This window comes from Lotus japonicus, chromosome 2 (genome assembly GCF_012489685.1).
Source record: "Lotus japonicus ecotype B-129 chromosome 2, LjGifu_v1.2".
NCBI lineage: Eukaryota > Viridiplantae > Streptophyta > Magnoliopsida > Fabales > Fabaceae > Lotus > Lotus japonicus.
In genome coordinates this window covers 64,853,326-64,881,226 of record NC_080042.1, presented here as the reverse complement: position 1 = coordinate 64,881,226, position 27,901 = coordinate 64,853,326, and the positions used below count along the sequence as shown (strand labels likewise).

Below are 27,901 nucleotides of genomic sequence, written 5' to 3'. Positions count from 1 at the left end.
AATGATCAACCGGAGTTTTAAGCATCATCCATTCCAACCCAACAATTATACACACACCTATCAATTTATGTTTTTGTATTTAATAATTTAACATGGTAATAGGATATTGAGTGGACTACCCTGCCGCCTAAAAGGCTTATGTTAGTAGAGTGTCATGAAATTATTATCTCGTTATATAAAACACATGAATAATTTTATACTGTATATCTTGCTTGATCCTTGTGAACTTTATTACCTTGCAAAAATTGTTAAGGCAACATCCCACCTAATGAAGATTAATTTGGTTATTTAAAACATTTTTGTACCACTCACTATTAGAGTGGTTGCTGAATATGACAGATTTAGTTGGCAGGTGTCAAGTTCTTTCATGATGCAATTTCACTATTAATAAGCCAGATTTAGAAGATCCAGCTTCAAAAGTTATTGAACCAATGGATATTTGTTTCTGTTTCCCTTGAAACTCTCATTTGACCATGTTTCAATAAGTCAAGCACATTTTTCTTTACTCACAAAGGTAATGATAATACTTGTTGCCTTAAAACTGATGATGATAAGTAAGAAGAAAATAACAAGGTTTGTATTATCAGTGAAATGTTCTTGTCCAACAGCTTTACTGGAACCTCATAATATTTGAGATACTTGATTTGCAGGCTTCTAATTGATTGATCTGTGACAGAAAGAGTAGAATTGTATGAAAACTACGAATTGCCCTATTGTATAATTCTATCCATGGAGGGTGTAATTAACCCAAAGTCCATTTAGATTGTGATGTTTATTTTCTAACACATTTCCCACAGAAGATCCCATTGAACTTAAAGCGTGGAAATTAAACCGCAATTGTGCTGAAATTCAGCTTTTATAAGAATAATTGCGATAAGAAGGATCGTAATTTAAACCACTTGATCATAGAGGTTTTGCAACCATGTCATGAACCAATTGTCTCACAATTTTAAGCTATTATTAGGTGAATGACAGGTGAAAAATTTATAGTATCTTTCCAACAAGATATACAAAACAAAATGTGATCAAAAGTCACTATAATCTTAAAATTTGTATTATGCAGTACCTTTCCAACTAATTGATTTTTGCTTTTGTGATTGTTTTAAATTAGAGATAAGAAAATGTTCCTCTACCTTAAAACTATATATAAATATGCAGGATATGATGGGGAAAAGATCAAAGGACTTAATCAGTGGTTAGGATGATAACCCCCAAATTCTGTGTCTTAGAGAGCAAGTCTTCTAGCTCCTTGTTTTATTGACAAAGACTAAAAATATTTTAATTCCTTAAATTAAGCATGATTAGATTGTGGTTGCAGTCACTTTCCTCGAATCAAGCAGCACTTTTACTGACTTGAGTGTACACCATTTTTAACAATTCCAACTTGTCCCACCCAGGTAACAATTTCTCTTTTAAATCACATTTTGTCTTCCTTTTTTGTTTCTACTCTCCAACAATAATAAAGAGAATCAATCTCTTTCTTTTTCAGAGAAGAATATTTAGTAAACATTGATTCTAAAGTCAATTTCTAGTCTTTAGAGAGAAGGTTATATGAGTAGCTTTTGAGTGTCAGATATGATTCGAAGGAAAACTAAGCTGATCAAAAAATGCTATAAGTCTCATTTGATCTTCCAATTTTCACAGATTCTCTTCAGTCCTCGAAACTTGAATACATGCTGATCGGTTCTCTTCTTGTTCTCCTCCTCTATATCTGAAAGACCATGAAGAGTTTCTCTTCCTGTTCCTCTGTCTTCTAAACTCCTGAATCAAAAGCTACTTTATACTTCCATTCTTTAAAGCCATGTTGTTTTAGTCTTTGCCTTTGAATTTTTTTCATACTCTTTTCCCCTCACCTCACCTACATCATCATATGTTTGAAACTTGAAATCCACCTTGAATTTTGATTTTGTTTCACTTTATTTTCCTCCTTTTGTGTCTGTGGAAGGAACCTATGCTAATGTGTTCAGAAACAAGTCCTCCTCGTCTCTCTTTCTCTCATGATCTGTCTGAACTACAAGTTCTGCCACTGATCCAAGATGTTCATTTCAGAGACACTTTGCTTCTGGACTCAAATCCTGAATTTGAGTTTAGCACAAGCAGTATCCTTGAATTTGAATCATCTTCAGCAGATGAACTTTTCTCCAATGGAGTGATCCTTCCAACTCAGATACAAGACAACAAAACCACCACTCCAAAACACAGTCATCATGTGGAGCCTCCTCATTCAAAACTTCCTCCGCGTCCATCACCAAGTGTTGACAAAGTGAAGAAAGAAACCATTAGAGAACTCATGATAGATGTCAGTGCTAATGGTGAGAGAAAGAAATCATCTTTCTGGGGATTTAGTAGAAGTAAGAGTCTCAATTGTGATGATACAAAGAAGATTATGGTTTGCCCTTTACCTCTTTTGTCAAGAAGCAACTCAATGGGTTCAGTGGCAAATTCAAAGAGAATGAGTTCAAACAAGGCAGCTAAGTCATCATCATCATCATATTCATATCCTATGCAAAAATCTACTTCAGGTAAGACCTATGGAGGATCTTTTGGCAATGGTCATTGGGTTAGTCCTGTCTTAAATGTACCAACTCCTTGTGTTTCAAAGGGAAGTTCAAATCTCTTTGGGTTGGGTTCATTTTTACGTGTAGGCAAGGTCAAGAGGAACAAGAAGTGATTGTGTCTGTTTGGAAACTTTTCTACAATTGATTCTGAAGGCGTAATTATGTGGAGAAGCTTTGTTTATGGGTTTCAGAATTAATTCTTTTGAAAGAGAAGCTGCTTATCCAAACGTGTTATAATTAGTCCTATCATCATATCATGTCATGAATTCATATTGGCTTATTATCATAATCATTGTTTGTTATGATCAGACAAGAAAGTGAGTGAATAGAAGTTAATTAGCATGGTAGTCTGTGAATTTCATAAAGTTGCATCAATATAATGATTGTTATAAGATGAGATTACAAGAAATATGTCATGTATCTTGTGAAGGCCAAGTTAACGAGCTAGAGAGACAGAACAACTAGAATCCATATTTAATGTTTTGTCCCATTTGGCCTTGTTTTGGGATTACTCCTAACTATAGAACACTGCCTTTTGGTGCTTGTTCATATTAGCACTGGTTTATTTATGAGCAATGAGCCATCTATTTAACTAACATTTTGTTTCTAATTGCAAAAATGACAACAAAGGTGATAGGTTCATGAATAAGCAAACAAATCTCTTGATGAAATCTTTAAAAGGGCAAGCTTAGTGCTATGAAGCTCCCGTTATGTGCGAACTTCAAAGATGGGTCGGATCCACTTTGTGGATTTAGTGTAGATAATTTCACCTTATGTTTTTGCAAGAGATTGATTCTACCGCTCGAAGCTGTGTCAAAAAAAGTACATGAACCGTTGCTCCGAGCCTTACCTTCTTTTGATGAAATGAAACCCTTACCTGTGAAATAATTATCTGAACTAACTCACCTATTCATGGACCATATCCTTTGGTTTATCTATAATAATGGAACATATAGGCTTCCATGATGCATGTTACATAGAAATATACCCAATCCTCCAAGTTTCAATGTGTTGTTTCATGATTCCTAGTTTTCATATGGAGAGGGGAACCAGGTTTCAATCACTGGTTATTCTGTTTCTTTAGTAGTTGAAGAGTATGCTTGGATTATCCACTTTTAATTTTTACAGATTCACTTTTATCCCCACAAAAGCTTCTTATTAATTTGGTAGCTGATTGGTTAGCTAACGCAGCGTTACACCTCCTGCTTGGAACCCATGCATTCACTTCTCCGGTTGGGGATTGTCACCGCTTGTTTTTGTTAGATTTGGAAGAGGGCTTGTCCTCTTGGCCAGTTGTGCCTAGTGACTAGTTGTTTTCTGGGGCTAAGCCCCACCATGTTACCAAAACAAAAATGCTTCTTGTTAATAACTTTTTCCAGAATCACTTCTTCCCAAATGTGTGAACTCAAAGTATTCCCAAGCACACATGAAGTTTTGGTGAATTATATTTCTTGACTGAACAAGCTAAAAGAAAATTAAGTAATGATTATCTTTACTTTTACTAAGTCAAAAACAAAATCCTTTAAAACTTATTTATTTGCTTTTCTTTTCCATAATGTGCGGAGTTTGGATTGAGTTCATAACAACATCATTGATCATTTTTGTAATGGATTTGTTTTTGGGCACATTTCACAGGAATTTGAAGTAAATGGGTTGTGTGTGATTTTACCAGCTAATCCAATAAATTTATTTACCAACAGTAAAAACCTGAATTATTAGTTTCCTGAATGATAAATGTACTTTCAAACTTCCAAGCCATCATTGATCTTCAGTTTGAGGTTGGAAAAGATTGATCAAATTGTGAGGGAGGGGATAGCGATATTTTGGTAGGGTGGAATATAAAGAAACTACTTTGTTGGTTTCTTCAATTTGATGACAAACAACAATCATGGTTGAATGAATGGGGTAGTTATGATCGATCATATACAAGTCCAATCAATTTATCAATCACATTATTCAATTAGGTGGGGGTAGAGAATTTATTTTTGTCTAGAAATAAACCCACCCAATGAGTGGAGTGTAAATGAAATATTTTAGAGTTAACCCTATTAGATTTCCATTTCAAAAAAAAAACCCTATTAGATAATTTATTAACACTAATTATTTTATATCCTATTAAAATTAAATTAAGAATAAAATATGATGTGAAAATCAACAGTCATTGGGTTTATGGTTATTGTTTTATTTTTATTTTTATTTTTTATTATTTTAATAATTATTTAGATTCAAAATTACTAAAAAATAACAATTTTCCTATGTAATTTATCTTATTTTACATATTAAGTAATAAACATATATACAATTGTCACCTCATTATAATTCTTAATGTTTTTTTAATGGAGAGGGTTAGAAGCCCGAAAAAACAACCTAGGACAACCCTAGGGAAATGCGCTCCCATGAAATCATGGAAAAGAAAATCCCTACAATCTTAAAGGTGATCGATCATCAAGAGCATAAGCCCCAAAGTTAACTCATGAGAGATACCCACAAAAATCTATGACTTAGTTTTCTTCTCTATGGATGACACAACAAATGATAGCCCAATCCTTTCGCAACTAAGGTCGAATGTGAATCCAGGAAGCAAACAGATGATATTGCTCGCAAGTCTCATTCAGTAAATTAGCAGCTGAGAGTCGCTCTCAACAACAATATGGCGGTGACCACTATCCCAAGCCAAATCTAAGACAAAAAGGATCGCCTAGAGCTCAGTATGAAGGACATTACAAACACCAAATTGCAGGTAAACCCAAACAGCCAACGCCTAGACTCATCTATATACATCCCACCATAATCTTTCAAATGCGAGACACTTGAAACAGAACCATCAACGTTGCATTTAACCCAACTTGGAGGAAAACCCTACCCAATCAAGACTTTCCTATAGATGAGAACTTGGTTAGGAAGCATAATTGCACGCTCAAGATCGCTGCTAGCAATCTCCTCATGCAACTGAGAAGCTCTACAAAGCACACCATGAAATTCGAAAGGTTGATGATTGAAAAACACCTTATAATAACTTTTTATTTTTTAGGGTAAAAAGTCATTTAATATAAAACGACATCTATCTAGTTAATCTCTATTCAACCAAACGAGGTGATATAGCTATTTCTCTACTATTTATCTTCTATTTCTATCATACCAAATAACCCACAAAATCAACTCTATTTCTCACATTTTTCTCACTACTCAACTTCTCTCTTTGTCTCTTCTCTCTTTCTCCCTTCAACCAAACAAACCGTTAAGACTTAGAGGAGTGAGAAAATAAGGGACTGGGGCAGAATAAAGAGGGAAATGACATATAGGGAGGGTGGAAGGTAATGACAGGGGGAGGAGGAGGATATAAGAAGTAAAACAAAAAAAGTCTACATAAAGAATAGAAAAACTATCATTCTCGCTAGAGAGAGGAAACCCTAATTGTAGTGGGTTGAAGACCTCCCATGAGGAGGAGGGCCTCCTTCAGCCGCACCAAACTAAATCCTTATAGATATGTACTGACATTAGAATCTAATGGAGGGGTAAGAGGAAAAAGATTGAGAAAAGAAGCAACTAAAGCAGGAAAAAAAAGATGAGATAAGGGACGATGGAAGGTGATGACAAGAGGAAGAAGGGGAACATATGAGGTAAAATAAAATAACTTTTTATAAAGGATAGAAAAACTCTTTCTTAGGTGAAAAAAATCAAGCTAAATTGGGTTGGAGAAGAGTCCGCCCTGAAATTCACTAACAACTTTTTAAGAGTGCGGTGCACGGAAAACGTAAGGAGAATAATATGATAGATTTTTAAGTATCGCGCCATTAGAGGAAGTACCACCCCAACTTGTGTCCACAAACTTCTACCACCTAAAGTACTGAGACCATCTTTCTTTTGTGTTCGGGGAGGGGATGAATGAATTTTTCCACCGCAAAATTCGAAACTTGTCTCACGAATGCCTTCCAGCTCTTTTACCAGGTGAGTTATCTAGAGGGAACAACTACTAAGACTTTTTTCTTCCCATCAAATAGTACTAATATCTTTTTAGTTTTTTTTTGGTCAAATAATATCTTTTTAGTTGTTGTTATAAGTTACGTAAGATTAAGGGCCCGTTTGGTGATCAGGATAGGATATGATAGGATATGATATGTGAACAGGATATCAACAGGATAGGATAAGAGCAGGATAGACTCTTATCATATCCTGTGTTTGACGTGCACATGATAAGGACAGGATATGATAAGGAAAAATGTATCAGATTTATATTTGAATAAAAAATACATTTAAAATTGATCATTCTATTAAATTTAATTTCTTTACATTTTCATGAATGAGTCTATATTTTAAAATAAATAAAATTAATTTAAATTTTATTAATTAGCCTATATTATTGTTTTGAAGATACCCTATATTTTAAATAAAATTATGCAGTTAACCGATTGGTTTTCACTTAGTTGTGACACGTGATAATTAACAATAAAAGTTAACTAAATTAAGAATATTATTATTTCAAAAGTATTTTATATTTGAATTATAAATTATTATATAAGTAGATAAGTAGTTTTAAATAATAGGAGATGAAAATAAAAAAATTAATCTATTACTATTAAAAAATCAATATTTGTAATCAATGTTTTTCACTTAGTTGTGACACGTGATAAACAATAAAAATTAACTAAATTAAAAATATTATTATTCCAAAAATACTTTATATTTAAATTATTATATAAGTAGATAAATAATTTTTAAATAATAGGAGATGAAAATATTAAATTAGTCTATTATTATTAATAAATCAATATTTGTAAGTTAGTCTATTTTACTATTTATGAATAATAATTTTATTTATTTTTTATTTTAGTTAAATTAATATTTTTATATTTATTAATTAATATTATTATAAATTATAAATTATAAATTATAAATTATAAATTATAAATTATATAATATTAAAATAAATTAATTTGGAGTTAGGATACTGAAAGAAAATATATAACTGGTATCCTATCCTGCTCTATCCTAGCTCCCCCCTCAGGATAACTTTTACACATGATTGACAGGATAGGATAGGATACAGGATAATGTTATCATATCCTGCTGGCGCAACAAACAACAGATAACAACAGGATATGATTATTATCCTGTCCTATCCTATTTTGTCCTGGTCACCAAACGGGCCCTAAGATGTGTTACCTTAGCACAAGAAGCGATCCTGTGCTGTGATTAATAGGGACATTGGGTTCTGTTGTATTGTTGTATCCTTGTATATAAGCCTTTGGGCTTCACTTTTAACGAAAGAACTTTTCACAAGAAATACTTCTTCACTGATACTTTTGGAGATCTAAAGGCCTATATTGCCTTGACAAAAGAGAGACCTGTATAATTGAAGAAAAAAATTGTTTCTACTTTTACTCTTTCTAAAAATTAACAAAATACTATCTATTTTTCTTTGCTTCCTATTTTCGAAAATCATATTAGAAAATATGAATATTTTTTCATTTATTTTTGATATTTTCTGTATAATATTTGAAAAAACAGTGAAAATAATGGCATTTTTATAATTATCTACTAAAATACAAAATACTTCATCCAACCAAACAGGACCACTTCTCCCACAAATGGAATGTGGCCTTGATCTTTGGCTAAGAACACCATAGACTAGTTTGGCAGGTTAGAACAAGAGAAAAAATCTAGAGATAGTAGAACCAACATTTTACTGTTAGGCTTTCCCATTTCCCAATTAGTTTAAGGACCCTGATATTTGATAATCATTTTATTGATATAACTTTCCAATACCTACCTAGGGATTGTTAAATTTCTGCACATAGAAAGTTCCTATATAGGAACCAATCCTTACAAGTGATGCACAAAAGCTAAGTACACCAAAAAAAATGATGTTCAAGAATCATGCATGTTAATTGAATACATGAACCTACAATTTTTTTTTTATTCTCAACAAACCTATTTTTGGTAAGCTCAATGTCAACTAGTACAATCCAATGCTTGCTGATATCTGACATTGCAGCAGAGCCACTTGAGATCTCTATGGGATGAAAGAAGTTTTACACAAGAACACCGATTACTAGCAACCACTTGAATTACCGGAATCATCCGCACATCTAAAACTACTATTGTTGGCTTGTTTTGATCAGCTTAATGCATGTTTTGAAATTACTCAACTATTGATTATAAAGTCATAATCAATTCTTATGAGAAACTTCTGCTAGTAGCTTCTGAGTGTCAGAATTGATTCGGGGGAAAAATAAGCTGATCAAAACATGCTATTATTTCATTTATTTGCAATCCTAAGCTTATAGATGCTACTCCCCATATTGACTTTAGAATCAATAGCAGAAGAAATTTTCAAACACACTAAGTGTCTATTCACCCAACAAGTCCACACCTTTCTACTTCTTAACAATAGCATCTGTTTTTGTGCTTATGTAACATGCAAATGACAGCATAATTCTAAGAATTATCACAGCAACATATGCAAGTGCAACTGCAGTTGGAATAGTTGCTTCAACTGTACTGAGATATGGGATAACATAACCCAGATGAATTCACACCTATCAGGGTTCCTGGGGTAACAATGAATAGGAAACTGACGATAATTTCCTGTTCATGGAGAAAAAATCCTTAAATGCGATGTTGCTATTTTATTTGAAATCCATCATAATCATAACCCATGAGCTAAAGAAAAAAATTCCGCTGTGGATATTTACTAAGATGTTTTTCATGTAACAGATGCAATCAACACTATGGAATGTCCCAAAGACAGGAATAAAAGACAAAATCAAATATGTTTTCCTATTTGGTGTCCAGAACTATCACAGAAGGTATTTTCTGAACAAAATTTGAACTATTTTCACCTGCTAAACAGCTTATGAATATTTCACCCGTCACCTCGTATGTGAAGGACTTTAGGACTCCCATAATCCATTTCAACGATGGCATTGCTTTCCAAATTCAAAAAGTCAACCACTATTACTATTACACGTTACAACTAACTTCTCATTCATTTTGTTTATTTGTTCTAAGGCTACATTTAGGCTTGCTTATATAGCTACAACCTTATGTGCAAGTGTACGTGGATAGAATGGGAAATTTAATAACACAAGTGGAGAAGTTTGGTGTGAAACTTCATAAATCTTTCACTTGGCAATTGGCATTTAGTGCAACTGACAAAGTCAACCAAACCATTGTATTTTCCCTTTTTTCCCCCTTGATTTCTTCAAGTACAAAGGAAAAAGGCTCACCTTTCATCATGCTTACACTAGAAGACATAACATTGCATTTATATGCATTTTTGTAACAGTAACTGATAAATGCTTAGGAAATCTATACATGCCAAATTTTCTCTATACTTACAGGTGGTTAAATGATTTCTAATAAGATTCACATAAAGCCTTATCACTAACATTATTCGCGATTCATCTAAAATAAATATCGGATTTGTTCTGCAATGGATGAACTACAACTTGATGCTTCCGAATTTTGCAGAACACCAAAAGATTTACTACAATGCACCAAAAAAGATTGTTCATTTCATTGAATGAGTAATACTGAATTAGATAAACAAATGATAACAGCAGGAATCTAACAATTCAATGGTGGATTGAAGATTTCAAAAGAAATATTCAAATAAAGTTTATCTGTAGAATCTGCAAGCTACAACATTCAGATAACCAATTGCAAAATTCCAAAACATCATGACTACTGAATTAACCTTTTGATTTACATGGATGTTATGGGAATTACCATTATTTATGTGACAATGTTGCAGGAAGTCAGCAAGTAAAAATATTGGGGACATCCAGAATCAAGTTTTGCCATTCCTTCATCCTCTGCATAGCATAGCATAACTCTCCATTAGTCAGTCCTGAATTATAGTTAGACACCCTATTGAAAATTCACAGCACAGTCACCAAAATTCACCTCATTCAGGAACATCAGCCACTTTGTATGAATCTGCAGTGATCTCTGATAGCCACAACCCAGGATAGAGTGTCTGCAAAAAAACATCAAACCAGAAAAATAACATAAGACCACCCACCAAGTGCAAACAAATGTCTAAGGCTGTGTTTGGCTTTCAGCTTGGAAGTCACGAATTCCAATGCCTCAAACGTGAAAGAGGCTTTGGACCTCTGTCGCATGAAATCACTTTCAAACTGAAAACCAAACAGACACTAATTCCTTCAAATCCAGAAATCTATCAAGCACTAGAAACAAAAAAAACACCAATCAACAGAATCAAAAACAGAGATTTCAATTCATTTCACAATCCAAAGTGATTTGTCAATTGATTACTCACAGTCAATTGCTTCTGCACATTCCTAGGCCTCTTCTTAGGCCTTCTAGGAGGCCTAGTCCCAGCCAAAGCCCAGAAATCCTGTTCCACCTCCTCCTTAGAAAGAGAAACAGAGAACTTGATCTTCTCATCCATCACCATCTTCTTCTTATTCTTATCCTTATCCTTATCCTTATCCTTCGCCGGCGACGGAGAAGAACACCCCACCTCAAAAAACCTACGCTCCTCATCACGCGGCGGTGGTCCAGTGACCGGCGCCTTACACGCAGCTCGTCTGGTCCTCAAATTCCACGGCCTAGCAGCAGCGGCATTGGCAGCAGCAGTACCACCACCACCAACACCATCATCCTCAAAAATGGAAACCTTGAGCTTCTTGGCCGCCACTCTGAGATCCCCCATGATCTTTTCCCTGACGGCGTCGACGGTGGTGTCGTCGGTTTTGCGGGAGGGAAGTCGAGGAGCAGGGTCGGATCGGCGATCAGGGGAGGAGGAAGAAGGTGGGTCGGCGTTGACACAGCGGAGTAAGCGTTGCGTGCCCCATTTCAAGCAGGGTAAGGAGAAGTTGTGTAGTGGTGGCTTGGATCGTTCAGGGGTCATAGCCATAGGAGAATTCAACAACAACAACAACAATAACAACAACAGTGTGTGGGTGGGAAGAAGAAGAAGGGAAACAGTGAATTGTGAATTGTGATTCCTTGTTTGAGTGATTCTGAGGAAGAAGAAGAAGAAGAAGAAGAAGAATTGAAGATGGATTGAAATTGAGAGAAGAGAATGGAGTTTTGGTTTTGCAGAGAAGAGAAGGTTAGGCTTATGTATGCATTATGATGAGAAAGACAGACACACAACACAACAGAGGAGAGGAGAGACAAGAGGCTCAGACCGGTTTAACGTTCGCCTAAATATTTGCTGTTATTTTTTAACCAACGTTTCTATTTTATTCTTGTTTTTTCAGAATTTGTTGCAGATTGTGATTTTGGGCCTGTTTCTCTTGTCTTGAAGAATAAGTGATTTTGCTTTTGAATCAAAAAATAATTTTAACTTTTAAGTGATTTTTTCGAAAAACAGAAATACATTTTTCTATGTACATCGGAAAACGAAAAAACGAAAAGGATAACACATTCCTAGCCAAGATGGGAACAAGTTGTTGAGGCGGAACATCAAGACAAGTATGGGAACACTAAAAAAGACTAGCTCCTAACCTAACAAGACAATTTGCTGCTCTGTTTGCATCTCTAGAGATGTGCAAGAGACTTACACTCCAATCATGGTCCAAGAGGAGCCGGAGATCAAGGAAATTTGAAAGCTTTGGTGGATGATGAATTCATTTTTGTTTGTTGACAAATATAATTTGGTACCAATAAAGTGTTAGTCTAGTTGTAAGCAAGTCAAAGCCTGTAAGGATAAGAGCATAAGTTCGAATTGTGCGAAAGACATTTGTCGGAAGGGACATGTAACATTTTCCCATATAGATGGCGACATTTGTAAATAAACTTTTTTGGAAAAAAGTGAAATAATTCACTAACAATTAATGACATAGATTCATTAACAAATATAGCATCATCCTACATCATGAAGATCATGGGCAAAAAGAAAACCAAAACTTCATCATTGCATGAGGCATTTAGAGGTATAAGAAGATTTTGTTTTCATTTCAACCAAAGTAAGTGTATATTACTATCAAAAGTCATTTTAAATTGTTTGGAATTTTTTTGGGTGAGATAATCTCGTCCTACGATCAGTGTACTAAGCAGTATAAATTTGTCTAATTTTTTTTATCAGCAATGATAAATTTGTCAAATGAGTTTTTTCCATTATGGATATAAGAGTTCTTTATGGATATAAAACCATAAAAGTGTCATTTTTGGTACAAAATAACATTAAAGGACAAAAAATATCTTTCATATTATTTTAAAGAATTATTTAAGGATAAAATCGTAAAAATTTGAATTCAAAGTGAGGTACTATGAAAGTAGGGTCGGATTTCTCTCTCCTCAACCATAATTGATTATTTCAAAAGCTACTAAAAATAGCTTAAGAATATAATCAGTATTTTACTTTTTTTAAATAAAGAATAAAACTTTTGTTTCCCATGGGCCATGGTGATTTAGCCGAAGAAAAGCATAGAGTACTTAAACAAAACAAAAAAAATTAAACAAAAAATATAAACTCCCTTTCCTGTTTTTTTAGCATGACGTGGAGTCCCTGTTGTTTGGGTTGAGTAATTAATTAATGCTGTGTTTGGATAGATTTGGACTAATAAAGATATTTGTTTCATGGCCCAAAGCATTTAGTCTTTAAATGCAACCTTTATGAACAGTTTAGTCTTTAAAAGCATTTACTCTTATGAACAGTTTTGTTTTTTGTCATATCTTACGAACAGCTCAACTTAGCCTTGCTCTTGAAGAAAGAGGAGTTCCTGGCCCAACTAAAACTAACTTAATTATAATGTTAATTATAGAACATTACACAAATTAAATTATAGAACAAACCAAACTTGACTAATCTAACCTTGTTTATTCTGTGAACAAAACGATCTACATATGCTAGTTTAGTATATATAACTATATAAACTGTCAAGGTAGAATCAAGCATGTCATAAATATGTGAAGTTTTAACTGTCACAAGTTGACTAATTGTTATTCATCATATACGCATATTTTAAATTTCAACTGGTTTGGAATGGAGAAAAGTAAATCAAGGAGGCTATATTTTATGAAGACGTGGCTTTTCAATCATTAAACCTTGTTCATCTGTCACTATCCAAATTGATAGAGCTATTACACAGTCGTTCTCAAAATGATAGTGTTATAAATTGATGGAAGCTCCTTAAAATATCATAACTTAGACAGAAAAAAATTCTAACAGAAGCTGGCATAGCTTAATTAGTCTCATTCCACACACAATGGGTGAATCAAGTAAATTTCTTAACTAGAGAAGCAGAAAAGGAGGAGCAGCAGCTAAAGTGTCTATTGAAAAAACATGTTTGGAAGAAAGTTTGTCTGTACATGACAACTATGGAACTGATCTGGTGCTTCTATCTCCGGGAAGACAAACTCATACTCAGTGGAAGTAACTCACTTGCATCATGTGTAAAATGAAACTCAACCAGTGGAAAATTGGAATGACTATACAAGTATTTACAAACTCTGTGCGCTTCCATTGTCAAATGAAGCACACACTAAGGGCAGCTGGGATTTGTTGCCTCAGTCTTGATCACCCGGGTATTGTATGATCCGCAAAATCGGCATTTGTGATATAACCAGTGGAAGCGTGAAGCACTCTTTTTATCACAGTCATTGCAAAGTATGTCCTGCATTGCCATTACAGAAATGATTAACAGACAAGACTTGCCAAATCACCCCTGCTATGAGGTATCTTTGCTCCATTAAAATTCTCTAGAGGGTTGTTATTGTTATTTTTTTATGGAAAAATAATTCATATAAAAGTAAGGATGGAAAGTACAACTAGGTAGGTGGAGAAGGAAAATGAAGACTCAAATACCTAAAGCACGCAACACCAAACAAAATTAGATTTCTCATTTTAAGATTACACTAAAAAACATTTGCAAGTCAAGTAGATAGCCATAACATAACCACACTAACTTTTGACAGGAAAATAGTGAAAGAGTAATTTAACCTGGTGGCGGTCTCTGTATTCTTCGGGAAGTACCTCAGCAGCCAACAAAGCATCAAGCATACCAAAGTAAACCTGGAAGGTAGAGAAACAGCTAAGTATTGCATGCGTGAAACTTTAGGCATTTCCATTTACACTTGAAAGCAGCATCAGTATTGTTCAATAGGCGGTAGCTTTTGACTTAATAGGTTTGTATCCCAATACCCAACCAATATTACAACTGAACGACCAGCACAACAGGTCTATAATGAACTCCGTCATGAAATCATATCTTAAACGAGAAAGGAATAAGAAAGAATATAGAGATGAACCAAATTTGACTTTCTATAGTTAGTCATTCATGTCTGAAAATCTAAGGTTCTGAGATTTAACATGAGCATTCTGATTATATCTCTTATCTCAAATTCCTTATAGTGGTCCAACACATGTAAAGAGTTGTTAACGAATAAGGATCAATAAGTGCAAAGAATTGTATGCCTAGAAACAAAACAACTTTATAATATTCAACTTCATAGTAGATATATAAAAAGAAATTGTTCTTACCGCCATATCTCCCAAGGATTTGCTGCAGATTGGACATGTGTAGTGACCAACAGTGTATGCCTAACATTTTACAAAAAGTATTAGATTGAATCCAAAACCTTCTTTGAGAACACATCATTTGGGGAATAAAATTCAACTGCAAAATTTCTTTTTACTGGTCTAAGGGAGGCAAAAACCTAAAAGTGGCATTACATACCTGAAAGCAAGATGAATGCATGTAATGTCCACAAGGTAGAGCTCTGACAGTTGCACTTGATGTGAACAAGTCATCACAACAAATTGGGCAGTTCATTTCTAAACCTTTCTCTAGGCACTTGTGAGACGCAGATTTTAAACCCAGGCAACAATTACATTTCATACAGTGAAAGTAATCAATCCCAAGCCCTTGTCCCACACGGCATATATTGCAAAATGGGCAATGATAAACACTCCTGAGAGAGAATGATGCAGGTTAACAGCAGAAAGGTACATGGAAAATAAAATTATAAACAAACAGAGCTGACAGATTAATAAGCAATCAGATCAACGAGGGAATCAGTTTCCAAGTATTTCTTGCTAAGACAATCATATATCAATTTTTTTTATCAATATAAAAAAAAATTGAGACGAACAGAATAAAAAATTATGCAGACAAAGGTCTCAAACAAAAAGGACAAAATGGAAAACAACCAAGAAAAAAGAAAGTAGTGTAACAAAGCTTCACAATCCTTCAACATATATGGCATTGTAAGCCCGTTCAAAAGGCCAAGCATACCTTTCATCGTCAAAAAATTTGCAAATGTTGCAATAATACTTTGCCATCGAAAGTCCATTGCATGAAGGTGACATGCACACAGGCCCAACTGGCTGTACAGTCAGGCACTGCATACACATCATTTCCATTGTTGATTTTCTGAAAGCATCAAACAAGTAATAAGAAATACATAACATAACATTATACAATATTAACAAATCTCATTATAAAAAATTACCTATCCATTGAGTGATCACTTGCATTATCATGGCAAAATCTACATGTAAATAACTTCCCACAACAAGCAGCTCGAATCTTGCAATTTCTCTTATAGTGCTCACAACCAAATATTTGTTTCTCTGGGTCCCGAAATGAAGGTGAACATCCTTCTATTTGTTTATTAGATGATTCTCCAGATACAGCTTTAGGTAACTTCTGCTGGGCAGCTATCCAGCGACTACAATAAACAAATAACTAATCAACAAGAGCTTGAAGACGGTAGGCTAAAGTCTGATTAAATGAACATGCAGCTTATTACTTCATAAATAAATAGAACAAGAGAATAATGGAAACTGGAACCAACCTTGTCATTAGATTCTGCACAAGATAATCCTTGCGCCTTGGATCAAGAGTCGTGTCACGATAAACCTTCCGGATCTCTGACTCAAGTTCATTCTGATTCATCCGGAATATGTCTTTCCAACCAGGCTTAAACTTCTGATCATTCAGGTCCAAGCTTTCTTGATAGTCAACACCTATACAAAACCATAACACACTATGTTTTTAACTATCCATCCTGCAAATTACAAGAAACATGAAAGAAACTCAAAGCACGTTAGAAACCTCTTTGAGAAGTACTATGCTCTGATGTTTCTGTCTCCGATATAGATGCTGGACTCTCTATCAAGCACTCATTTAGCCATTCATTGAACATAGTGTTCTTAGTTGCCTGTTTCCACGTGTCCATCATTTTGTTCTGTTCATCTTGTGTGAGTGCAGAAGTTACCCATGGTAACATTGATTGGAGAACTTCAGCACCTGTAGTTCCAATTATCCGGCCCACTATCTTGTCTTGTTCTTCCACAGAGAAATGTTTCCCAAACAATGGCCAGAGCTCCAGCTCTTCCCTGTAAATATGCTGATCCAGGGTCACTCTTATAGATTTGCACATCCCTTGAAGCTTAGTTGCAAGCTCGTTGTACTTTCTGATATTATCACTATCATTGGCATCAGAAATTACAAAATTACTTTTACTAAAATCGTCTGACATATGGGCTCTCTGCATGTCTTCATGAAGGACAGAAAGCTCAGAAAGAACGTGAGAAATATCTTCAAATAATTTTTCTTCCTGCTCATGGTCCAGCATGTAAGAATGGCTCACATTATGCAGTGCCTCTTTGGATTCCAATGCAGGAAATACTATTTCATCTTCAGCATTACTATGAGCTCTATATAAACCCCACAAAAGACGAAATCTTCCAGTAAATTGCTGAATAATTGTTTCATCACCATCACAAAGCTTCCCAGATTCAACATCTAAATACTCCAAGTCTTTGCGTATAGCTATGTGGAATTTAAATATGGTATCAATTGGTCTCTCTGCAGAGCCAACCGCACATAAGCTGCTGTCTGTTTCCCATACAAAAAGACTAGAATTAAGAGATGGGGCCGAAGAGGTGAAAGACAGGGAGCGTAAGGACTTGGCCGTAGAAAGTGAACTCAACCCCAAATTGTTACTGCTGACTCCTAAAGCTGGCACACAACAGGGCTGGGCACTACAACATATTTTCTGGATACTTTCAATTTCAGGAGTCTTGAGGACATCTTCATTTTTCTGCAACTCCAATATGTTTCGCTTGACTGGTCTTTGGGTCCCATTTGATTCAGCTAATACTGAACAATCTCTTCCAGACAATGCAGAAGGACAAGTATTTTTAGCAGGACAGCAACCCGATGCACTGGAAGACAAGCACATACCATCTTTACGAGCCTTGCAAGCCCAACCACAAAAGAGTGTGACTAAAGCAGAATCTGTTGCTGGAGCTGGAACAGATTGACAAATTTTCAGATATAGAAGACACTAAAATAAATTTCTCAAAAATACAATTTCTTTCCTAGAGAAGAAGATTCAAAATAGACACAGAACCTGCCAATTGCATGTTTTTCAGAAACATCTCTGCTTCATCTTCGGTTAACGATCCAACCAACCATGGCAGAACACGCTCAATCAATTTCAAAGGCATCAGGCACAAGCTTTGATACACAAGTTCACGTTGCTTTCTGAAGCTAAAGTGCTTCCGTGCAAGGGGAAGAACCTACAGAATTGCAGATGTGAGGAATTAGTCACTTTTAAAAATAGATTAAAGGTAGCTTCACGTTGCAACTTTCTTGTCAAACTCTTGCCATAAATATTGAACTATGGATTAAGAAGTAAAGAACCAATGCCATACTTCTCTCTCAAAATAATCATAATATTATCAATGATAATTTATCATTAGTTAGTATAAGAAATGCTCATACTTCTCAACCTTTATAATCAATGATGTAACTAAAAATATGATACTCAAATCCCACCAACCAATTTACTAATCATTCTCTTAAATATTATCATTGCATTACTCAAGAAATTGATGTCTCGCTTTAACAACTTTCAGAAGTTCTATTGCATCAGCAAAGAGGAATCACCTGAACTTCTTCATTGCAGAAATGCCTCTGTATGGTTTCCATTATATGATCAGCCTGTGAGCACAACTTGGAATAGAATTCAGCTTCCGAAGTAGTTGTTGCTCCTTCACTTTGAATACTTTCAATCAAAGACCGAAAGTCATTAAATTGACTTTCTTCTTCAGCATGCTCCTGAAAGAAAGAAAGCTCTCCATCTACCGCTGGAAAAATAACCTTGTCCTCAGCAATACTGCATTCAAAGAATTAGTTAATTAACCTTTCCTTGTTGCACACTTATAACACTAGATAAGTAGCTAGCTTCTTTTTCTTTTTTTAAACAATCATTTTGTCACTCTGTGTAAATTAAATATCATGAGAAGATCCCTAGCAAGGAATTACTACATCCAGCATTCCATGAAAGCTTATTTCTTAACCATTTCTTGTGGTTTTGACACACTTCTAACACTACATAGATAAAAGAATATACAGAAGATAGCATTTAAGAAAATACAATACTGTCTTTTATGAGAATCATTTTGTAAATTAATATATATGATGGGCCATCAAAATAAAAAGATCATGAGAAGTTCTTCTACACAAGACTAAATCTGCGATCTGTCAAAGCTTGACAGCTCATAGTACATCTCCTTTACTCATTTTTATGATGAATTATTTTTAGAGATTAATGGATATGCACCTAGGTGTAAAAAAGTTTTACACTGACGTCCAATCACATTATGCCATATAAGACTAAGTGGTTACAAATCTTTTTAATTTTAATTAGTAAATTAATAAATTACTGATGTGGCGGAAATCAATTGGGTGCATGTGTAAAATAAGTTTGCACTGTCAGTGCACCTCCTATTTTCTCTTATTTTTATCTCTTTTCATTTAGTATTACTAGTCCATAGATTTGCACATTTTATATAAGTTGGAGAAAGTAAGAAGCAACAAATGAGTTCTTAATTTTGTATCAGAAATCTTGCATGTTGAGCATTTCATATACTATTTGGACAAAGTCGGAGCTACAGATTCCCTTTTCCAATAGATTTTTTTTTACGTAATTTTTTGGCTGTGAAATGAGAACAAAAATTGCAAAGAATCGGGATCCAGCATTGTGGAAAAGGAACAAGCAAATGTGATAAGTCTAAAAAGAACTCAAAATAAGGAATTTTTTACTGAAGAAACAGAATATGCTTTCACAAGAAAGAGAATTGTAAAACAAAGTTAGAATGATACCTGTGAAATATGAAAACTTCAGCAATGAATTGTAACCTTTCATTAAAAGCTGACAGATTAGTAAAATCTCCAGAGCTTTGTATTCTTCTGGTCTCTGCTGCTATCTCATTTAATTCTTTTTTTATAGCATTATGCCAAAGCAGTATTTCATCTATAGGATGTGTTCCCATTGTATCAGAAACATCTAGGATACATCCAGAATATTTTCTTTTCCCAGTCGCTGTGGACTCACAGGCACAATTTTTCTTCCCATTCTGATGGGTTGAAGGACTAGGATTACATCGGACCTGAGAATGATCTACACCATTTTCAACTGTAACGGCACTACTTCTCCCTTCCATCCAGGTGAAAATAACCTTCAATAAGCAAAAAAATGATCAGATAGATTATCATGACAATCAGATGTATATATAAAAAAACTTCCAACCCATAAAGTAGCATTAAAAAGGAAACGGAAAGAATAATATTCTAGGACAAAATTCAAAACCACACCTTTTGAAGAAGCTTTTCCTCCGGCACTATCTTGCTTAAGCACTTCCGCAAATCCTGAGATTCATCAGGTGATGTGGATGTTGAAAGCCATGGAAGAAATTCTGCCATCATATTCACAGGAATACTGCACAGGAACTGCCAAACTAAGGATGCCTGTTCCTCAAGACTGAACTTCTCAATAAGAAGTGGAAATACCTGATATTGCCCAACAAAAAATAAATTCAACCATTCAGAGAGAAGTCAGACAAGAAAATATATGTAAGCACAACACATTGATTGTTTGAAATTTCTGGCTGATAACCTTAGCCACACGTACAACAATTCTCTTAAAATTTTATCATAAGCATGCACAGATGTACGTTTTTTTTTCTCCTCTACTCTCGCATCAACAAATAAAACAAAACAGTGAGGTTTATTCCAACTTTTGTAACATGACAAAGCTACTTTTCTTTTTTGGACAGAAGATAACAAGTTATTATAGTCTGTAAATTTTGTATTACACTAGCAGATGAATGTGGTTATGGTATGAGATAAATCAATAATCCTATAATTGTTAAATTTGAAGACACTGCTCGCTCTGTAAAGCTAATAAATGTCATACTATTAGTAACTACAGTTGAACTACTAGTTGAAGACCACATGTTGGTTTAAGGGAAACAATCACCACAAGAATATCTAATCCATCAAATATGCACCAATAATTTTCACAGTTCTTGAACAAAATTTTTAGCACCAAGCCTGCAATAACCAAATAGTATATAGTAGTATTTTTTGTTGTTCCTTTGTTATGATTGTCTGCATTTTAGCTAATGTTATTTGAGTACTGCTGTTTGTGCATGTTTGGCCTTCAGTTCATGTTTTAGGCAAAATTTGCCAAAGGGGGAGATTGTAGTTCTTTTGATTGGCTGCATTTTGCTCAAAACATGATGTGCAACCATATGTTCCAACATCTGGAACAACATGGTGTGTTTACGTATGTTGGTGGTTCAATCGCTGAAATCAAGTTATTTGTTGGGCTGCTGACTGTAAGGGGATTCAGAAGATTTATCCTATGCTGTGTGTTTTATCTTCTGAAGGCGTGTTTGTTTTAATCTTGGCTGAAGTAACAAGATTGATAACGTGTGAACCAAGTATATCTCAAAGTTTGAATTTAAACTTACTTGGTTCTGTTATTTTATTCTGGTAAGAGTTGATTCCTTGAAGATTCTTTCTAGAAGTGCTGTTGTGGACTCTATGACGTTCGGCCCATTGAAGATCCAAGCCTCACGTGAACGTCTATATAAAGGAGTTTATAAACCCTAGCAAAACAGGGATTCTGAGGGTGATATACTGATCGTAGGGTTTATTATTTGAGTCCTGTTGTGAGTATTGTAACAACTTAGTGATTCCTGTGCTATTGCAAGTACTAAGTTGATATGTTTAGTTGAGTTGTAATCTCATCAAACTTGTTTATTGATAAACATGTCTTGATCGCTGTGGCAGTGGTCTTTAGGGGTTAGAGAAAGTTTTCTCATAGCTTAGATGAGAAGGGCTAAGCTAGATTCACTTGTTGTAATAGTGGTAGACATTGAAGAGGCTCTATACTAAGGGGTAAGTATAGGAGCGACTTTCATGTATGACCTGAGAGCTATTACTAAGATAGTGGATTGACTCCTGGATTGGTATCCTCCAGACGTAGGTGTTTTGACACCGAACTGGGTTATCAATTCTCTGTGTTTTTTTCGTTGATTTAATTTATGTACTGTTGTGCAATTGTCGAACCAATTGTCCCAACATCGCGTTCGACATCTGTCCTGTGCGAGAACCAGAATTTCAATTGGCATCAGAGCAGGCACCCTATTCTGTTTGGGTGAGTTCCAGGGAATATGTATTCTGGTTTCATGGACAACATTAAAGAAGGAGGATCACTCCTTAGGCCACCTTTATTGGATGGTACCAACTATGATTATTGGAAGGCTCGTATGGTTGCTTTTCTTAAATCTATGGACAGCAAAACATGGAAAGCAATTGTGAAAGGTTGGAAACATCCAGTTGTAGTATCTAAAGAAGGAACATTAACAGAAGAATTAAAGCCCGAAGAAGAGTGGACGAAAGAAGAAGATGTAGAAGCTCTTGGAAACTCCAAAGCCTTGAATGTTATTTTCAATGGAGTAGACAGAAATATGTTTAGGCTAATCAATACATGCACTGTGGCTAAGGATGCCTGGGAGATTCTCAAGACAACTCATGAAGGCACATCAAGAGTTCGAATGTCAAGACTTCAGTTGCTCACAACTCAGTTTGAAAATCTTAAAATGAAGGAATATGAATCCATCTCTGACTTCCATATACGCTTGCGTGATCTAGCCAACACATCCTTTGCGTTAGGAGAAAAAATGTCTGAAGAAAAGTTGGCAAGAAAAATCATCAGGTCTCTACCTAAGAAGTTTGATATGAAAGTTACTGCCATTGAAGAAGCTCAAGACATCAGCAACATCAAGGTTGATGAACTCATTGGGTCTTTACAAACATTTGAGATGTCTCTCAATGACAAATCTGATAAGAAGAAGAAAAGTATAGTATTTGTTTCCAACGCTGAAGAGGATGAAGAGAAATCTAGCAAAGGCAGAGGGGTCCAGTGTCTTGAATGTGAAGGGTATGGTCATATCAAATCAGAATGTCCAACGTTTTTGAAGAAACAAGGAAAAGGGATGATGGTCACTTGGTCTGATGAAGATTCTGAAGGAGATAAAACTAGAAATCAAGTCTTGGGACTTACTGTGAAATACAATTCTGAGACTGAGTCCAGTGATGGAGAAATTTCAGAAGAAGAACTTGCTGAAACATACAAGTTGTTATTCAAGAAATGGCAAGAAGCGTGTGACTATGGTAAGAAGCTGGAGAGAACTGTCAAAGGTCTTGAAAATGAAAAACATAATCTGCTGGATATCAATAACAATCTTCAAGAGGAAGTATCTGTGCTGAAATCTAAACTTGAAGGTATGATAAAATCTGTACGTATGTTGAATAATGGTACTGATATGTTTGATCTGATGTTAGAAACAGGAAAGACAGCCAAGGATATGAAAGGTTTGGGATATGAGAGTGACTCTGCACCAGAAGAATCCAAAAAGATCACTCGTAAGTTTGTTCCTGCAGAAAGAAAAACTGAATTCAAGATGTCAAACCAGATGCCACAACATTGTGTCAAACATGTGTATCAACAAATACCATATACTTACCCACAAGGCAAGAAGGCAAAGAACTTGAGTTGGAGATGCCATCATTGTGGAAGATATGGACATATAAGGCCCTACTGTTACAGATTGTATGGATTTCCTCATCAACATGATCAACCAAGGACCAATTCACGTGTTCAAGCAAGGAAAGAGTGGAAACCTAGAGGGCTTAAAGAGAAAAAGATTGTGAAGGCTCCTAGTCATTTTCCCAGAACCAACAAGGATGTTGCTGCTGTACTAAATAAGAAGGAAGGAAAGAAGGAAAATCTGCATACCCAGACAAGATCTTTGAAGTGGAAGAAAGTTTCTGTTAATGATTCAGAGACAAATGTTGAACCAGATGTGCAGAACATTGTGCCCACTGCTAGAAAACAGATAAGAGGCAAGGGAATTCCTGTTAATGTTCCCCCTGCTCCTCTGGATAATGTGTCATTCCATCCTGAAGCAAATGTTCAGACGTGGAAATCTGTGTGTCAGGAAAAGATTGGCTGTGAGAAAGAGTGTAGTCAAGAAGCTATGAAGTGCAAGGATATCATGGAATTTCTTGCTGATGTTGGGTTGTCATAACTCTATGACTATCTGTTATGTGCACTTTGGCTGCCTACAATGGTCATCTCTGGTAAGCATTTGTGGATTTAGTCTTAACATGTTTCCTGGTTTCATCTAACTACCTTTGTCAAATTGTGCTAATAAGGGGGAGTAATAGTATGTGTAGTTTGTGCTGCTGTGTTTGTGTCTGTGGTAGCTTGCTACTGTGAAGAGGTTTGCTGGTCAGTTGTGCTTGTTTTAGAGCAGCATCTTGCTGCTTACAGGGTGTTAAGTGTGTGCTGCTGTGCTGAACTCTGATATGGTTTTAATACTGCACTGAGTATGGAGTATGGTTCTGAGATTGTGTTTGTGCATAGCTACTGCAAATAACTATGTTGAAGTGTGCTACCTTGATATATTCTGGTTACTTTTCTCTGATGATTCAAGCTGCTATTCTGAAGAGTTTTTATGGTAGTGGATTGTATTAGCTAAAATTTGACAAAGGGGGAGATTGTTGTTCCTTTGTTATGATTGTCTGCATTTTAGCTAATGTTATTTGAGTACTGCTGTTTGTGCATGTTTGGCCTTCAGTTCATGTTTTAGGCAAAATTTGCCAAAGGGGGAGATTGTAGTTCTTTTGATTGGCTGCATTTTGCTCAAAACATGATGTGCAACCATATGTTCCAACATCTGGAACAACATGGTGTGTTTACGTATGTTGGTGGTTCAATCGCTGAAATCAAGTTATTTGTTGGGCTGCTGACTGTAAGGGGATTCAGAAGATTTATCCTATGCTGTGTGTTTTATCTTCTGAAGGCGTGTTTGTTTTAATCTTGGCTGAAGTAACAAGATTGATAACGTGTGAACCAAGTATATCTCAAAGTTTGAATTTAAACTTACTTGGTTCTGTTATTTTATTCTGGTAAGAGTTGATTCCTTGAAGATTCTTTCCAGAAGTGCTGTTGTGGACTCTATGACGTTCGGCCCATTGAAGATCCAAGCCTCACGTGAACGTCTATATAAAGGAGTTTATAAACCCTAGCAAAACAGGGATTCTGAGGGTGATATACTGATCGTAGGGTTTATTATTTGAGTCCTGTTGTGAGTATTGTAACAACTTAGTGATTCCTGTGCTATTGCAAGTACTAAGTTGATATGTTTAGTTGAGTTGTAATCTCATCAAACTTGTTTATTGATAAACATGTCTTGATCGCTGTGGCAGTGGTCTTTAGGGGTTAGAGAAAGTTTTCTCATAGCTTAGATGAGAAGGGCTAAGCTAGATTCACTTGTTGTAATAGTGGTAGACATTGAAGAGGCTCTATACTAAGGGGGAGTACTTAGGTATAGGAGGGACTTTCATGTATGACCTGAGAGCTATTACTAAGATAGTGGATTGACTCCTGGATTGGTATCCTCCAGACGTAGGTGTTTTGACACCGAACTGGGTTATCAATTCTCTGTGTTTTTTTCGTTGATTTAATTTATGTACTGTTGTGCAATTGTCGAACCAATTGTCCCAACATCGCGTTCGACATCTGTCCTGTGCGAGAACCAGAATTTCATTTTTAATTTGTAGAGAAGGGGGAAAAGAGTCAATCTTGCTGTTATCTCAAACTTTGCATCGTGCAGTTGGAAGGTCAAGGAAATCAAGGAAAGAGATATAAAAGAAAAACTTATACCTGCTGCTCCTCCTTAGCCATGTGTTGACTAACTGATGTCTGCAGAGCTCCCGTGCAGGATGCTAACTCCTTTGGGAAACTTTCATCGTTGTGGATGGAAGAGTTTAACAGATCAAATAGATGATCAAATAGATCGCTCTCCCCCTTGTGTTCAAGAGAATATGTCTGTGCTACATTCTTAACTCGTTTATCTAGAGCTGGGAAAATCACCTACACTCCAGAAGAGATTTCTTCAGAATTGACCATAGAAGAAAAGCAGGAGTGATAAAGCCAAACCAGTACAATGATTCTTTTGGAAATTATGAGAGGTCCATATGCAAAACATGAAGCAGTAGCATATAGCCTTAACATGATAAAAAAGCAGAAAATGGACTCTATCAAATATAAAGGGACGCCTAGCAATTTAAATCTGCAATTGACAAAATTCAAAGCTTTGCTGCTGAAATTAGAAAATACATCGCATGGCATATGCTGATAAACTCTTCTTGGTAATACTGCAAGCCTTTTTGTGTATGGATAATCAGAGATAGACCATCCACTCACATTAACTAGAATTAGAACGTATTTTTTTGCCACAAGCTTTTTTACAAACTACATTTAGTAAGCTTTGTATAAAAGCTCAATTCAGCCATGAATCAGAATACAATAAATTTGATTCTAGCTAGTGACAAGCAACATCACACTGCCAGTTTAACCTTGGAAAATCACTATACACAGTTCAAAGATTGCAGCTTCGTGGATACTATCACATTAGGGGGGTCCAGAAAAGGAATCTATGATCCTAATACATATCCAGTACATGTAAAGCAAATTGTGGGGAAAAAAGAAGCAATGGGAATAAGAAAAGCACTTAGAGGAAAAGAATAGCTCTTTTTTTCACTTCTCAACAAGCTAAAAATTAATATTTTTTCAGAAGAAAAGGAATCTACTAAATAATATTTTTCAACATATGTTAAAATTAACTTCTAAAAAGGTTCCTCATCTAATTTCTCCATAACCACTTTAAAACTTGACCCAAATGATTATATCAGTTGAATTGAGCAGCTCTAATAAGCTGGAAGCTAATCCAAACTAGGTCTATACTCTATACTCTATATACACTTCAATGAAAAATGAAAAACACCACTGTGATTAACAAGAATAGTAACAAAAAAAATCAATTTCAAGATAATTTTGTGATGAAACCTAACCTTAATTCTTCCCTAAACTAAATTGCCAAAGCAAATGAATAACAAATCACAGGGCCAAAAAAGCTTCATTTTCCTACACCAATCCCCACCCATACGAAACTCAATTACTCAATTCAACAATGAACAAACTCCAACAAAAATTCAGAAAAAGAAATTTTCATATTTTGAGGAAATGGTTCCGAAACGTGCACCTCATCTTCAGCATTGGTGTGGTGTCTGTACATGGATCTAAGGAAATGGTAGCGCTGGAACAGTGGCTGGATATCATCACGGTTCCCGGTGGCGAAAGCCATGGCCAATCGATGCAGCGCGTCGAGCTCGCTCCGAATCGCTTTGTGGAAGAAGCAGAAAATGAGAATTGGCGATTCCAATAGGGAACGGTCGAAGCCACCGCCGGAGACGGAGGAGGAGGAGGAAGAATCAACCCTGGCCACACGATTCGACAGCACTGCCACTCCTCCCCCTCCGTCCAAGTGCTGCAGCCCCGTTAACGGCGTCGCCATGGTCCTTATCCTGAATTTTCTCGGAGCTGAATTTTCCCGGAAACTGAAAATTTTCCCGGAAAATTTCTCTAGATATTTTATTTTCTTCTCTTGTGCAGTGTTTGTTTGTTTGTGTGAGAGATTGATGAGTTTGTGTTGTGTGAATTTAGAGAGAGAAAATGAGAGAAGTTGTTAGTTTCTCTCTCTAACTCTTTTGTTAATTTTTCTTTTTCGTTGATAAGATGATTATTATTAAAGACACAACAACAACAACAACCTGCGAGTGAGCGATGATGACCAAGGTGGGTGAGGTTTATTATATACTTGTGTCGATGCCACGTGGATGGTGTCTGCCACGTAGGATGGTGATGTCATGTGTTAGGTTGGCGTGGATGGAATGGAATGGAGTTTCGTTCCTTCGGATTGCTCCTTTCTGCGGAATTTTATTCCTCCATGTGAAAATGGAAAGGGAAAGAGAGTCATCAAAGAGGAAATAAAAAGGAGTAGGAACGTGAGAAGCTGAGAAAAAGGAGAATAATTTTTGGGTAATTTTTTATCTGGTGAGATGAAAAAATAAATGTGTAAAAAACTGAAAAAGTAAGTGATAATGTTTTCGGAAAAATATGCGTTTTCTCCTCTAAAATAGCAAATTGTTGATTTT

General features: G+C 35.5%; 3 protein-coding genes across 4 annotated transcripts; 1 reads left to right on the top strand and 2 right to left on the bottom strand.

Annotated features, from left to right (window-relative positions):
- Window positions 1-1,447: 1,447 nt before the first annotated feature.
- Window positions 1,448-3,107, top strand: LOC130738864 (uncharacterized). Its single transcript, XM_057591038.1, has one exon. The coding sequence runs from the start codon at window positions 1,952-1,954 to the stop codon at window positions 2,669-2,671; it is 720 nt and encodes a 239-aa protein (XP_057447021.1). The 5' UTR covers window positions 1,448-1,951; the 3' UTR covers window positions 2,672-3,107.
- A 6,454-nt stretch (window positions 3,108-9,561) lies between these two features.
- LOC130738863 (uncharacterized) lies at window positions 9,562-11,737 on the bottom strand. Of its 2 annotated transcripts, XR_009019624.1 has the most exons (4): window positions 10,843-11,737; window positions 10,467-10,539; window positions 10,290-10,375; window positions 9,562-10,047 (listed from the first exon to the last, which is right to left on the bottom strand). XR_009019624.1 is itself a non-coding variant. In XM_057591037.1 (3 exons), the coding sequence occupies exons 1-2, from the start codon at window positions 11,440-11,442 to the stop codon at window positions 10,468-10,470; spliced, it is 672 nt and encodes a 223-aa protein (XP_057447020.1). In that variant the 5' UTR covers window positions 11,443-11,737; the 3' UTR covers window positions 10,129-10,375; window position 10,467. The 2 variants fall into 2 exon arrangements, 1 of the variants encoding a protein (XP_057447020.1); XM_057591037.1 differs by lacking the exon at window positions 9,562-10,047 and having other exon boundaries at window positions 10,129-10,375.
- Window positions 11,738-13,627: 1,890 nt separating this feature from the next.
- Window positions 13,628-27,485, bottom strand: LOC130738862 (zinc finger protein BRUTUS-like). Its single transcript, XM_057591036.1, has 14 exons — window positions 26,950-27,485; window positions 25,569-25,778; window positions 20,144-20,338; window positions 19,652-20,007; window positions 18,434-18,662; window positions 17,895-18,063; window positions 16,592-17,791; window positions 16,332-16,503; window positions 15,987-16,205; window positions 15,770-15,907; window positions 15,212-15,446; window positions 15,016-15,075; window positions 14,476-14,547; window positions 13,628-14,149 (listed from the first exon to the last, which is right to left on the bottom strand). Exons 1-14 carry the CDS (start codon window positions 27,259-27,261, stop codon window positions 14,018-14,020), a joined length of 3,699 nt encoding a protein of 1,232 aa, XP_057447019.1. The 5' UTR covers window positions 27,262-27,485; the 3' UTR covers window positions 13,628-14,017.
- Window positions 27,486-27,901: the final 416 nt, after the last annotated feature.